This window comes from Amborella trichopoda, chromosome 1, assembly GCF_054954075.1.
Source record: "Amborella trichopoda isolate Santa Cruz 75 chromosome 1, AtrichopodaSantaCruz75HAP2 v2.0, whole genome shotgun sequence".
Taxonomy (NCBI): domain Eukaryota; kingdom Viridiplantae; phylum Streptophyta; class Magnoliopsida; order Amborellales; family Amborellaceae; genus Amborella; species Amborella trichopoda.
The window spans coordinates 59102255-59118038 of NC_142336.1; the positions used below are offsets into that span (position 1 = coordinate 59102255).

A 15784-nucleotide genomic window follows, 5' to 3' on the forward strand; every position below is an offset into this window, starting at 1 on the left:
TTTGGCTTGTTTTCCTGCAACCTTATATATATATAAAAAATTTATTACGCTAAAACGTGGGAAAAATAGGCACGAATATTTTCGGTTAATAAAAAACCGAACTCCACAAAATTTCGATTATTGAAAAACCAAAATCAAAATTTCGATTTTTGAACAACCGGAAAACTTAATTTCAGTTGTTAGGGAGAGCAATTCACATTTTTGAATGTTGAACAACCGAAATTAGATTTTCGATTGTTCAACACCTGAAAACACTAATTTCGGTTGTTCCAGCACAAGAAGGTTAAAACAGCTATTTTCGTTTTCCGTTCTTCAACCGAAAATTATTAATTCATTTCTTCGACACCGAAATCGAAATTTTGAATTATGTTATTCAACATCCGAAAATAGGTAAAATCATATTTTTTTTAAAATATCGTTGTGAAAGAGAAAAAATGAACATCCCGATGATAACGAAAACTCAAAGGTGTATCCGTAAAAAAGCATATTATAACAGGCATTAACGTAATTTTCTCAAATTCCAAATCCATTTGACCTTCTCTCTAGGACTTTTATCAAAGCTTTAAGCCCATTCTCTAAGCTTCTTCCACTCTCTCTCTAGGGCAAGTGCCCCTCCCTTAAGCATCTTCCACTTTCTCTCTAGGGCAAGTGCCCCTCCCTTAAGCATCTTCCGCGTTCTCTCTAGGGCAGGTGCCCCTCCCTTAAGCATCTTCCATTTTCTCTCTAGGGCATGTGCCCTATACGTTCCATGTCTTTCTTCTCTCTAGGGCAAAGGGCCTTTTCCCTCAAGCATCTTCCACTTTCTCTCTCTAGGGCAGGTGCCATCTTCTCTCTAGGACACGTGCCCCTAAGAGTCGTCCATCTTCTCTCTCTAGGGCAAGTGCCTGTCTCATGAACCAGGGCAAGTGGCTCTGGCTCCTTTTGAGTTCCTCCTACTTTCTCTCTCTAGGGGAATTGCCCTAAGCTTAGCGGCAGCTTCAACCACTGTTAATCTCCATGGCTACCCCTCGATTTCTTCCCCTATGTATACTATAAGAGGCCTTTTGCTTTTTTATTCGAGGGCACTTCTATGGTTCTACGGTCAATTTATCCATTTTCACACTGGGCGACCGCTATTAAAGGCCAGCATTTTTAAGGCAGAAGTCGTTTTAGGGGGAATTTCTTCCTGTTTGCAATCCCTTGAGAGCGATCTGTGCCCTAATTCGTGATATTCTGTAATTTCTGTGGAAGGATATCTTTTTCTCTGGGGGATATTCCCTGATTTATTTTTTTAGGGTTTTTTGATCCGTTTCGGTTGTGTTTATCTAGGGCATCGTATGCCCTACTTTGGTTGTGATTCTCTGTGTATCTGCTCTGAATTTGTTATATTCCAGGCACTTCTCTGGCATCCTTGCGATGAATCTGCACTTTAAACGATCTCTAGCTTTGTTTCTCTAGGGCAAATGCCTTAATTTTTTCTCTCTCTCCATTGCCTGTTGTGTTTTGCTAGGAAATCATTTGCCCTTATTCAGCATGATTCTCTAGGGCAATTGTGGTTAGTCCTTATCAGAAAACTGTAAATTTCATTCATTTCACCTATATTTCTCTAGAGCCAGTGCCCTGATTCCGTCGTATTTTAGATAGGGCATTTCATGCCGTAATCCACTGCGATTTTGTGAATAGGACCCTCAATTCCATCTATTATAGGTCATACTCCCCTGCTTTTGTGTTTTTGGGGAACCAGAAATGAGAGGCCATGATCTGATCAATACTATTTTACCAGATGAGCTCCTGATTGAGATTTTCCACCATCTTGATGGACAAAAAGAGAGCAGGGATGCCTGTTCATTGGTTTGTAAGAGATGGAGTAGGTTAGAGAGCATGAGCAGAGAAACAATAAGAATTGGAGCTTCAGGTATACCAGATTGGTGCATTTCACTGCTTGTAAAGAGATTCACGGGCCTTCGTAGTGTGTTTATCGATGAGAGGTTGCCTGTTTGTCTACAGTTTCAGACTGGGTTCTCCCATCGCGGTAATGGCCTTGTTGGCCGAATTTCCCGGCACTTTAAACCTGTAAATCTCTCTCTCTCTAGCTTGCATTTTTTTGGGTTTTGCTTCTCTGTTTGGTGGATTTTGTTGAGAACGGGTTATTTATTTTTTATTTTTATTTAGGAAATGATTAACTACTTATTTATTTATTAATGATGAAGTGAAGTGACTTTGTTGTTAAATGATATAACGATTCGTTTCCATTCTGCTTTTGAATATATTACAAATGAGAGAAACATCCCGACCAACAATACAAACTGTGTCAGCAGAAGAAATAAAATTTGATTAAATGATGTTGATTTTTAATGTTTTTTGATGGGACAACTGTTTTGGAACTTGTTCCATCTATTATCACATAAAGGAGAACACCACCACCAGCAACAACCAATGCTTCAGTAGTTCAGTGACAATAGTGGAATTTCTTTGAACAATGTTAGTTCTTAATATTTAATATTGGATAAATTCTGGTGGAATTTGTCCCATTTGTTGGAATGGTCAAAAAACGTGCAGCCACCACCACCAACAACGATATCTCTCTCTCTCTATATATATATATATATATATATATATATTTTTTTTTTTTTAATTTTTTTTTTTTTTGAATTTTTTTTTTACTTTTTAACTTTTTTAGTTTTTGAACTAGTGTTTTTTGCCTTCACTTTTTTGATTGCTGACAACCAACAAAAACAACAGTTACAGCTGCAACAATGATAACAATAGAATTTCATTGAAAGATGTTGGCCCTTAATCCCTTAAGTTGTTATTCTTATTTCTGTTTGAGAGATTGGAATTGTGACACAAGGACAGATAATATGTCAAATAAGCGAAGCCGTAAATTGTGGTCCATTATAACTTTTTCATTCAAGTTAATTTCATCCTGCCACTGATGATAGGTGTAGAGGAGAGTGTTATTAAGATACAGTTCAGAAATAAAAATATACAGCGACATTAATGTTGAAATTTAGAGGCCTGTAGCTTCTCTCATTGGGCATGGCATTCATTCCCATGAGTCTATTCACTAGGCATTTTCTAGGTTGCATTTCTAGGTTAACAATGGGAATATGGGATCTACCTACACTCCAATGATGAGCAGACATACACTTTCCATGTTTAAAAGCCCCCAATGATGTGCACAAAAAGATACACTTTTAGACTTTTTATTCCTTAAATCACCTTAAGACTTAAGAATATTTTAGGCTTCTTGAAATGATTTCGCAGCCAATCCACTTATTGAGATTTTCCTTCTCTAGATGTTAACTGCAAATAACACATTGGGATTTTTGACATAATAATTGGAAAAATGGTGCCATCAGTGTTAACTTGAGTGATTCAGCTTATTTGAAATGTTGCCTTATTGACGACTGATTTATGCATCCTTGAACTGTGAAATGGTAGTAGTCTGTTATTGCTGCGTTAATATATATATGTATTGTCAGAGTTAATCTGTTGGCTTCTTTTGTTTGCCATGGTAAATTTGCTTTTATTTCACAAATTCATTTGAAGGACCCGGATGAATTTTTCTTTTGATGCAGAGGATTACTCGTGGGAGTTCTGATGTCTTGAGCTTATTGTCAACACTTCATTATGCGCCTGAAAATAGTGGATCTGAAGAAGCTGAGCTTGAATTGTGCAGTCTCTCTGATGCTGGTCTCACTGCTCTTGCCAGAGGCTCTGCCAGGCTTGAAAAGCTTAGCTTAATATGGTGTAATGCTGTCACTAGTCAAGGGCTGAAATCAATTGCAGAAAACTGTAGAGCATTGAGAGCCCTAGATTTGCAAGTGAGAGCAATGTTTCTTGTTATTTATCTTTTATGGAGAAGCTGGTTATTGTCTTAATAGAAATTATTTGTTGTCCTGCCTTTTGGTTTTCGCTGAAATCATGCCTCTTCGGGGAAGGATGGGTACTCATTCGTATAGTTGATATATGTCTTTGGGGTAGCTTAGGGGTATGATTCGTACTTGGGATATAGTGTTGCAATCGACAACACCTTATATGATCAAGCCCAAGCTCGAATCATATGTTAAACCATAAATAAAGTTTACCTGCACCAAAAACTGCAAAAACACTTATATTATATTTTCTTTGTGTATTAATGATACGTCATTGAGTTACTCTCAAGCAATGACTATCACTTATTTAAATAAAAACATGCACCGTTAGTTGATGTTATTGACAACAATATCTATTATGGGTCAGGATTAAATCAATAACCAGAAGAAGTCTTTGGTTTCTGGCCTGTTCTGGTCAACAAGCCAAAATGGTGACCATAAAGGAATTAGAAGCAAAAGTATATCAGTTTGAAAATTCAGTATTCATTCTTATATATTAAGGTTAACGAAAAATTATAAATCCTCGGTCTCTATTTCACGCTGTGCATGTTCACCAAACATTGAGGTCGGGGTTTGGCATCCCGTTTGTATGTTGGAAATCAGCTTTTGAGTTTCAAACTTGCTTGTCTTAAAACCTATAAAATTTGGTCTTGTGATTTCAAATATGTACAGCAATGTTTTTATCTGCCACATAGACTGGGGTTTGATTCCTAGCTGGTGAAAATAAAAAGTTTTATCAGCCAAACAAATTTGTTTTGGCACCCATATTTTCACAATAAACAGAGCCTCATAATGGAGTTGCAAATATGCATGTCCCATTCTAATAGATTTTTGAACTTTGAAGTGGCCTGTCTTCTTCTTGGCTTTTTTGTTTCTTTGTCTTTTTGAATTTAAATTGTATCATTGTATGTGTGTGAACCATATGAACTTGATCTGAAATTGGTCTATAATATTCTAGACCTACTTACGCAGGGTTGCTATGTGGGGGATCAAGGTCTTGCAGCAGTTGGGGAGTGTTGCAAGCAACTTGAAGACTTGAACTTGCGGTTCTGTGAGGGTTTAACCGACACAGGATTAACCAATTTAGTAGCTGGTTGTGGACAAACATTAAAATCCCTGGGTGTGGCTACATGTGCAAGAATTTCTGATATTTCTCTGGAAGCAGTTGGGGCTTACTGCACATCACTTGAGAGCTTATCTTTGGATTCAGAATTCATTAAAACCAGTGGCGTGCTTGCTGTAGCTCAAGGATGCCAATCTTTGAAGTCCTTGAGACTGCAATGTATAAATGTCACTGATGAAGCTCTGCAAGCAGTAGGTGCTTATTGTTTGTCACTGGAAGTCTTGGCGTTATCCAGCTTCCAGAAATTCACAGATCGGTAAGTTATTTGTTCTTGGGTTCTTATTCTGATGTCTCGCCTAATTATGCAAACAATCTTCCATTTGGAACTAATTTCTTTTGTAATCTCTTTCTTTATTCCTGCCTGTTATTTTACCTTTGCTCAATAACACTAGAAGAAAATTTAATGCAATTTGTTTCAGTTCTGTGGCATGTGGTAATAAGCTCATATGATTGGCCATTTAGTTTAGGAGTCAAATCTTGTGTCGAAAAAGAAAAAGAAAAGAAAAAATCTGAACATCAGAACATAGATAATTTCCAGATATTCTAATTCTCCTTTTGCTAACATCAGGTCAATATTGTCTGCTTTTTTTTATTATGACTCAACAACACATCCATATAATTCAGCTTATTCAGCTCCTCCATATTGTTCTGCAAGGATGTTTTTGTGTGGATATTGTTATGTTTGGGTAGTGGTAATGGCTGTTGCATGGTGGAAACTTAACAGACTGTTGATAGCTGGAAAGCACAGTCGGTAGTATGAATGCACGATTGATAGCTTGAACGCACGACCGATTGCTTGAACTCATGGTCGATAGCTTGAACCCACTGTCGATTGCTTGAACTCACAACCGATAGCTTGAACTAACGGTCGATAGCTTGAACTCACGACCGATAGCTTGAACTCACGACCGATAGCTTGAACTCACGACCGATAGCTTGAACTCATGACCGATAGCTTGAACTTACGACCGATAGATCTGATTGCCCTCTCATAAGTGGAACTTGCGCTCGATACGCTTTGCACTAACTCTCATCTTGGGAAAAATTCGGCAGCACCTCCCCTAGATCGAGATAAAGCTTGGATTGTACCAGAACGCTCCTAGTACCAGTCGGTATCTTGTAGGATTCAGAATCTAGATTCGGAGGTTATATCTGGAAAAACAAAACACTCCTAGTGCCAGTCCGACTCCCATAGGAGTCGGAATATGGATTCAGAGGTTATACTATAGAAAAACGAAACACTCCTAGTACTAGTCGGACTCCCGTAGGAGTCGGAATTTGGATTTGGAGGTTACATAATGTGGCAACAAAGATCGGGATCTCGAGGCACGAGAGGAGCTCACTTTCTTCGAAGTGTTGATCACCCCCTACCAGGTACTAAACCGAGATGCAATAAGGTATCTGGTGAACACACCCCTAGGATACAGCCAGATCATAAACAATTAGAGTTTATGAGTTGCATGCTCAGAAAACTCTCTAAAAACACATCATCTAAACTGTTCTTACTTAAAGGAAAAATAAACATCAAAAGAAATTCTATGAGTTCATTTTTTTGGAAAATACCTCAAATCCCTCTTCAAAATGTTACTGGAAATTTCCATTAACCTCACTCCCTTCACTCTCCCAAATGCATACATCTCCATCTGCTTTCTCTCTCTTGCCCAAGGCTTATATAGTAGAGAAATAATATAATATAGGGAGGGTAGAGAACTGGCAACTAAAGAGAGAGTGAGAGAGACATGGAGAATGTGTAATGCCAAGTGCATGGACACTTGTCCCCAATGAGGGCAAGGAGGTGAGGTTACCATGACCAAGCAACAATTAAAAAATAAATAAGACAAAACAAAAAGGTGGGAGGAAGAAGTGGTGGTCCATGCATACCAAAAGAGCATGATGTACTATCACCAATATTAACATTAAAAAGGATTTTGAAACTACAAAATTTTCTAAATAAAAACTAACAATCCCCCACCAGTTTCAAAAACCTATCAGACAGGCAGAAAAGAAGTAAGATCAGGAAAGGAAATACATAAGTGAAGGTGTTATTCAGACTTGAACCTCTACATAGTGTTATACTGAACACTTATCAGGACAGTGAGTGGACGAACCTTGAACTATGTCCATAAAAGATAAGCCTCCCATATACCACATATTTCCTTTCAAAAGCTATGATTTTCTTAAAGGCTTGCGCATTAAAGGCCATGCTCTCTACCTGGTTTTCATAAGCGCTCTAGGGAATGGTTAGTTCCCATAGGAAGCAACCTCCACTTCCACACTCATAAAGGTGAGTCCAAGGAAGATGTTTTGCAATACAACATCCTAGCCTAGGCCTTACATCATCTAGGCAAATGGAATCATTAAGAGCAAAGCTCAACCTCTTGATTCATTGCAGTAAATGTACCACGCGGCCAGGGATGGGGTAGAAATTTATAAATTTCCATAATATAAAACTTTTGTGGTACCCACAACCATCATACATCACACGAGCGACTTATTTTCCCCTTGAACATTTGTCTTGGGATCTCCTTATCCTAGGTAGGGTCCCATCGCCTTGTGGCATAAATTCATTTGGGCTCAATCCCATCCCTCTAGCTTTCTTCCAGACTTGGTGCCTTGCAAGGTTTTTCGCAAAATTCTACCAAGTGCTAGGTATCGCTCATATGGAGTACAACTGACTCCATTTCAAGCATAAGTCTCAACTGATTTTACCTCTAGCAAGGAAAACTGGATTTCTCGAAGTAAATCCCTAACCATATGTTTGGTATACAAAACTTCATAGTCACATCGTATGAGACTGCAAGCCTGGGACTTGAACATGTGGTACGTCTACCCGCAAGTTCCTTAGCCACTTAGCCTCTTTGCTAGCGACTTCCAAGGCTATTAACTCCGATTCCATCGTAGATTTGGAGATACAAGTTTGCTTCTTGGAACCCCAACTGACGGCACCCTCACCAAAGGTGAAGATCCATCCGCTAGTAGACATGGATTTCTTCCGAAACCGTAATCCAATTTGCATCACTGTATCCTTCGAATATAGCGGGTTCACCCACATAATGCAGGCCATAGTCTATGGTTCATTTGAGATATCTCAGTACCCTGTAGACTGCATTCCAATGCTCTTGACCTGGGTTATTGGTATATCTACTCAGTTTACCCACAACAAAGGCTATAGCTAGTTTAGTGCATGACATTGCATACATTATACATCCAATGACTCTGGCATTGTCCAATTGAGAAATAGGACCTTCACGGTCTTTGAGTTTCATATGAGCATCATAAGGGGTTGAAATTGGCTTGGAATCAAAGTGATCAAGTCTTTTGAACACTTTCTCTATATAGTGGCTCTGGGTTAAGACATACCCAGTCGGTAGTTTCGCTGTTAATTCCAAGTATCACATTAGCTAGCCCCATGTCTTTCATATTAAATTCAAAAGACAAAAACTTCTTTGTGTCCTTAATGCATGCAGTATGGCTGCCTAGTATGAGCATATCATCTACATACAGGCAAACTATTACTACTTTAAGGACAAATCCCTGTGGTTGCTCAATGTAAATTTCTTCATCTAGTTCACCAATTTTACGTTTACAATGTCAGGCTTCATATTCATTATCCCTTTCACCAATAAATGTGTGTTCAAACAATTCTACATCCTTGGACTCTATGATTACATTTGACTCGAGGTCCAGAAGTCTATAGGCTTTGCTATGTTCAGCATAGCCCATAGAAACACACTTTATAAATCTAGGTCCAAGTTTGGGTCAGGGAGCGTTACCAAGGCTGCACATCCCCAAACCTTGAGAAATTCTAGATGAGCTTTCCTAACTATCCAATTTTCATATGGTGAAGCACTAGAATTCGAATATGGTATACGGTTTAAAATGAAACGAGCAGACATAAGGGCTTCTCCCTAAATATTAGCAGGGAGGTTGGAACTGATGAGCATCGCATTGACCATGTCCATAAGAAAGTGATTTTTCCTTTCAGCTAAGCCATTATGTTGTGGTGTGTATGGGGCAGTAACTTAGTGACTAATTCCATTTTTTTCACAAAAGTTAGTGAAATCAGGGGAACAATATTCACCACCTCTGTCACTTCTAAGAACCTAAATATTAAAATTTAGTTGCTTCTCAACTTCTGTTTTGTAAACTTTGAATTTCTCAAATACTTCATCTTTGTTTCTTATCAAGTAAACATAGGTGTATCTTGAGAAATCATCTAAGAAAGTGACAAAGTATTTCTTCCCACCACAAGTTTGTACGCCTCTCAGATCACAGACATCACTATGAATTAATTCCAGTAACATGGAACTTCGTTCCCTAAAGGTCACTTCTAAGAACCTTAATATTAAAATTCAGTTGGTTCTCAACTTCTGTTTTGTAAACTTTGAATTTCTCAAATACTTCATATTTGTTTCTAATCAAGTAAACATAGGTGTATCTTGAGAAATCATCTAAGAAAGTGACAAAGTATTTCTTCCCACCACAAGTTTGTACGCCTCTCAGATCACAGACATCACTATGAATTGCTTCCAGTAACATGGAACTTCGTTTTGCCTTAGGAAGGGGTTTTCTTTTGATCTTAGACCGTATACAGACTTCACACAGAGTATTCTCTAAAGTCGCACACTTTGGATTTAGGTCTAAACTACTCATCTTTCTTAATGCATGATAATTGACATGTCGTAATATACCATGCTATAAGGAAAGAAAATCAAGCATATACACAGAAGAAGATGTAACTATTTCATTATGAAGATTGAGCTTGAACATGCCTTCCGAGGCGTAGCCCATTCCTTCAAAGGCATCATTTTTCGACAAGATAAACTTGTCGAACTCAAAGACAAGTTTGAAACCGCTCTTGTTCAAAAGATATGCAGATACTAGGTTTCTCCGGACTGCAGTGGCATGAAACACATCCAGAAGGGTAAGGACATTACCGGATGTGAATTTTAGTTCAACCGTCCCTTTGCCAACAACTTTAGAGGAGGAAGAGTTACCCATATACAAGACAGCGTCGCCCCCCACCATTTTGAAAGTCCTAAAGAAGTTCCTGTTATTATAGATGTGTTTAGTCGCACCTGAGTCCACCCACCAGTCTGCAGTGCTCTCTATTTCATTGACTTCGGAGATCATGGCAACCAATTTTTCTTTGGTCACGTTGGCTTGAGCTTGTAGCTTCTTTCTGGTTTTGCAAAATTTTTGCACATGGCCAATTTTGCCACAGAAGAAGCATACCAAGGGTTTCATTCCTTTATCCTGGGTTGTCTTCGGGTTTACATCTTTGGTGTCTTTCTTTTCTTCTTTCTTTCCTTCCATCTTGATTCCTTTATGAGTTCTTGGTTTCTTTCTTCTCGTACCTTCAATTGTATGAGCTCTGGTGACCATATGAGATTTGTATTCTTTGGCATCTCGGAGTTTGGTCTCTTCTTCAATTCTCAGATGGGTCATTAACTGTTCGAGTCTAAAGTCTTTAGACTTATGCATCAATGTATTTCTGTAGTATTGCCATGAAGAAGGCAATTTGTCAATTATTGCCCCAACATGGAATGCATCATCAAGTTTAATGCCATTCGACGCAAGTTCATTTGCCATGATTTGAAAATCATGAATTTGAGCGAATATCAGTTTTTCTTCTGTAATTTTAAAGTTTAAGTATCTGCTAATGAGATACTTCTTGTTGCCAACATCTTCTTCTCTATATTTAGTTTCCAAAGCTGCTCATAGTTCCTTTGCAGTTGGCATTCCTGAGTATAGATCAAACAACGGATCATTTAGAGCATTCAGGATATGCCCTTTGCAATTATAATCATTTTCGTCCCATGCTGCAATTTCTTCGGTAATCCGATCTGCAGAAGTCTAATTACCGGTAGGTATCAAGGAAGTACTTGGAGCAATAGGCTATGGTTCTCTTAGCACATATTCCACTTTTAAGGTCTTAAGTAAGAATAGTACTTTCGACTGCCATTGTCTTTAATTAAGTCCATCAAAACAGTCTAGTTTGACAAAATCTTGGGTCATAGCTTTAAGCGAGCTTCCATACCGATAAGCTTTGCACTAACTCCCCTAAACTGAGATAAAGCTTGGATTGTACCAGAACGCTCCTAGTACCAATCAGCCCGTAGGAGTCCGAATCTGGATTTGGAGGTTATATCTGGAAAAACGAAACACTTCTAGTGCCAGTCGGACTCCCGTAGGAGTCAGAATCTGGATTTGGAGGTTATACAATGGAAAAGCGAAACACTCCTAGTACCAGACGGACTCCCGTAGGAGTTGGGAATTTGGATTCGGAGGTTACACAATGGGGCAACAAAGATCGGGATCTGGAGGCACGAGAGGAGCTCGCTTTCTTTGAAGTGTTGATCACCCCCTATCCGATACTAAATCGAGATGCAATAGGGTATCTGGTGAACAAACCCCCAGGATATAGCCCGATCATAAACAATCAAAGTTTTTGAGTTGCATGCTCAAAAAACTCTCTAAAAACACAATATCTAAACTGATCTTACTTAAAGGAAAAAGAAACATCAAGAAGAAATTCTATGAGTTTATTTTTCTTGGAAAATACCTCAAATCCCTCTTCAAAATGGTGCTGGAATTTCCATTGACCTCACTCCCTCCACTCTCCCAAATTCATACATCTCCATCTGCTTTCTCTCTCTTGCCCAAGGCTTATATAGTAGAGAAATAATATAATATAGGGAGGGTAGAGAAGTGGCAACTAAAGAGAGTGAGAGTGAGAGAGAGAGAGAGAGAGAGAGAGAGAGAGAGAGAGAGAGAGAGAGAGAGAGAGAGAGAATGTGTAATGCCAAGTGCATGGACACTTGTCTCCCATGAGGGCAAGGAGGTGAGGTCTCCATGACCAAGCAACAATTAACAAACAATTAAGACAAAAGAAAAAGGTGGGAGGAAGAAGTGGTGGTCCATGCATACCAAAAGAGCATGATGGACCAGCACCAATATTAACATTAAGAAGGCTTTTGAACTCCAAAAATTTTTAAATAAAAATTAACAGATATATTGTTGTGGATGTATTGACTGATCTCAGCTTCTCATAACAGAAGAATTCCTTTATATGTCATTCATCCAGATACTTATTTAACATATTGGAGATTTAAGGATTTATTCCATCATGATGCTCTAAATTTATGTTGTCTACAATGGGTCGTTCTGTGTGTCTTTTCAAGAGAGAGCTATTGAATGACATGTACACATATGCTATCAATGCATTATCAAAAAAACAAAAAAATGCATTCTCATGGTATCAATGCATACTTGACGCTTTGCAGGGCTTAGTGGGCTTTAATCTTTTCCCCTTTCTGCGGCTTAGTAAATATTAGCTTAAGCTTCTTAACTCCTGGTCAGCAGTGATGTTTACTTTCTCGTGGATCTTGTAGGAGCCTCTGTGCCATTGGAAAGGGATGTAAAAACCTCAATGTTCTCACTTTGACCGACTGCTATTTCTTGAGTGACAAGAGTCTTGCTGCAATTGCTGTTGGCTGCACTGAGCTTACTCATCTGGAAATTAACGGTTGCCATAATATTGGAACATCTGGACTTGAAGCCATTGGAAGATCTTGCCAGTATGTTTTTCTTTTCCTAACTTCTCTCTGGATTCTGGGTAAGGCTTCCTTGGAACTGGTTTTTGATGCTGAGTAGCTAATTTATTTGTCATTTACTTGTCTTCTCATTTTTGTGTGGAACTTCTTCCTTGTGATGTGATACACCATTGTACCTCAAACTTTTGCCGAAGAGTTTCTGTAATGGTTATGCACATTATAGTCTGGCAGCGGGGATGTTGGAGGAGGAATTAAGCAGTGATGTCATTTTCTGTCACTAGATGCTGGCGTACTACGTACGTTGTTGGATACATGGGTGAGATATGTCGTTGGGGTTAATATCTATCACTGGACAATGGTTCATTGAAAAAGGCCGTTTCTCGCAACTAGTCTGGGACTTTCATCCAAACAATGGTTGAATCTTACATGTAAATTTTCTTTTGTAAAGACCTAACTGCTGGTATGTTATAGGATTCTACAACCTTGGGACTTAGGTACATGTTGGATAGCACACTATGTTGTGGCGGTTTTAGGGGCCTCTGCTAATGTGACGATAATCAGTAGCATCACTTTTAAGACTTGACTGTGACGTGTTTATCCTCGGCATGTGCAAATTTTCTTGTCAATGATCCATCTCATGTGAAACTTGTGTTTTGCTAGTTTTACTTTCGCCGTTTATTTCCTTTAGATGGGAATCTTACGTGTAACTGTTCTTTTTGTTATTAGCTCTCGTAAAAAAAATTTATTCTGTTTTTACGAACTGCAGGGGCCTCTCGGAACTGGTTCTTATGTACTGCCAAAAAATTGGTGATAATGCCCTCTTGGAAATTGGAAGGGGGTGCAAATTGCTGCAGGCACTTCACTTAGTTGACTGTTCGAGTATAGGAGATGCTGCCATATGCAATATAGCTCAAGGATGCAAGAACTTGAAAAAACTTCATGTGCGTAGATGCTATGAGGTAGCCTTTTCATCACTTGGCCCCTTTTTTTATTTATTTATTTTTTTTTTTTGAATTTACGTAAACAATATCCTTAAGTGGCATGTGTTGCTTGAAATTTTCTCCTAGAAATTAGAATGTCGTCTTATTTCAAGATTTTGTGCTGGTAATATATTAAGGCTATAGTATATGATAAATCAGCTTGCTTTGTAGTTTCTTGTTTCTGAATCTATTGTAAAAGATCTCATGTTTGCTATTAATATACACAGATTGGTGACAAAGGTATCATAGCTGTGGGTGAAAATTGCAAATTTTTGACAGATCTAAGCCTTCGATTCTGTGATAGGTGAGTTTTGTTTGGACCCATTATATTTCCTTCTGTTATAGAGTTATTTTTTATATGGTAATGTTGTCTCGTAGTTTGTCACCTTTCATCACTTCCCTTGAAAAGCATGGTTGTTCTTGGCATTATGAGGCCAATTATTGGAAGTTATCCATTTTCTTATGCTCTGCTCTTCATTATATTGGCTCTTTTCTGCAATTTGAAATTATCTCTAATGTGATTCTTGTGAAAACATGTCTCTCTCCAAATCCGTGTTGTATTTTTTGCTTAGAAAACCTTGGCTTAGTTAGGCAAATGAATATCTTACTGTTACTTGGGACTGCTGAAGTAGGGTTGATGCTGATGGCGTTCACTGGAAAAAGTGGTTATTGTTGATGTGTTATCATCACCTCTGGGTTCCTCTTTTTATGGATTTGGATGGTTTCAATTCTGACAGGAATATGATGAGCATGCTGCTATAGCAGGCTTTCCTTTTCCTTTAATAATGTGACTCTGATCCATTTTCTTTTTCTCGTCTTCCTACAGTTTGAATTGGAAACTATTTGGTTTTGTCATGTCATTATCTTCATTCTGGGTTGTAGTTAAATTTGGTTTAAAGAAGAGGTATTAACTTTCGTTTACCATGGATTAACCAGGGTGGGCGATGAGGCCCTTATTGCGATCGGTCGGGGATGTTCTCTACGGTATCTCAATGTCAGTGGTTGCCACCGTATTGGGGATGCCGGAGTGATGGCCATAGCCAAGGGTTGCCCTGAACTTGTTTATCTTGATGTTAGTGTTTGCCGGGTAGGCCTTCTCACAACCCATTTAAATGTTTCTCTCTCACTCACACACGTGCACACACCCATTAGTGTTTGCCAGGTATGGTCGTGGTTTAACCTGTTTGCACCTCTCTCTCACATTCTCGGTTTCATGCACTCTCTTATCTAGTATGTCATTTTTCAACACTTCCCTAATTAGTTGACTGCTTTATGATCATCCATGGTGGCTTTGCAGAATGTAGGAGACATGGCCCTCGCTGAATTAGGGGAAGGGTGTCCCTTACTTAAGGACATTGTTTTGTCTCACTGTCGAAAAATATCTGATATAGGTCTTGGGCATCTTGTAAAGAGATGTACGAGGCTCGAATCGTGCCACATGGTTTATTGCCCATCTGTAACAGCTGCTGGTGTGGCCACCGTGGTCTCAAGCTGTCTCAGTATAAAAAAGGTGGTGGTTGAGAAATGGAAAGTGAGCCAAAGGACAAGGAGAAGAGCAGCTTCAGTTTTAGCTGACGTTTGCTTGGAGCTCTGATTACAATTTAATGTGCTTCAAGGGGTTGTGAAGTGCCCTTCGTGATGGAAGGGAAAATGTGATCGTTGTATATCATCATGGGAAACTCTATGGGTTCGCATAGTCATGATTTACATCTCTGGTGACTGACAATGTCACAGACTAACACCAACCATTCTTGTCAAACCGTAATTAATATGTAGTATTATTGTCGGTTTACAGCCAACCATCTGGTGAAAAGATTAAACAGAACAGGCAGTTATCGATCTCCATACACATAAATGCTGTGTATGGGGCCCATATAAAGCCCACCATTGTTAGTGGGCTAAGTCACGATTTATCATTTAGCCTCTTATCTTTAATCAATTTGGAATTTTATTGGGGCATTATTTGTTCATGATATTTGACTCTGTTTTATTAATTAGAAGCTTGTTAATTGTATGTCTTATTTCTGTATGGTTGTTTGTAAGCTTGATAAAAAAAATTATTTCTAGTGATTCCATGAATGCCAGGTCTTTTATCGTGTGCCTTGGGTTCATATCAGAGAACCATTGCTGTTGATATTCAAAATTGTATCATAGCCCCCATTTATCGTCTCCTTTCTGACTTTTCTATTATACATCTCATGAGAAAGAAGGATTTGATCCCCTAGATTTTTCAAAAGCCAAATGAAGCCCTATTTAAGAATGTACTTT

The 15784-nt window shown here is 38.6% G+C and overlaps 1 protein-coding gene across 2 annotated transcripts; it reads left to right on the forward strand.

Annotated features, from left to right (window-relative positions):
• The first annotated feature begins 543 nt into the window (after nt 1-543).
• LOC18440630 (F-box/RNI-like superfamily protein) lies at nt 544-15535 on the forward strand. 2 transcript variants are annotated; one of them, XM_006850768.4, is made up of 8 exons: nt 544-2052; nt 3561-3806; nt 4830-5236; nt 12375-12560; nt 13303-13495; nt 13744-13820; nt 14453-14603; nt 14814-15535. In XM_006850768.4, exons 1-8 carry the CDS (start codon nt 1726-1728, stop codon nt 15108-15110), a joined length of 1884 nt encoding a protein of 627 aa, XP_006850831.1. In that variant the 5' UTR covers nt 544-1725; the 3' UTR covers nt 15111-15535. The 2 variants fall into 2 exon arrangements, 1 of the variants encoding a protein (XP_006850831.1); XR_016043003.1 differs by having other exon boundaries at nt 557-2052; nt 12375-12598.
• Nucleotides 15536-15784: the final 249 nt, after the last annotated feature.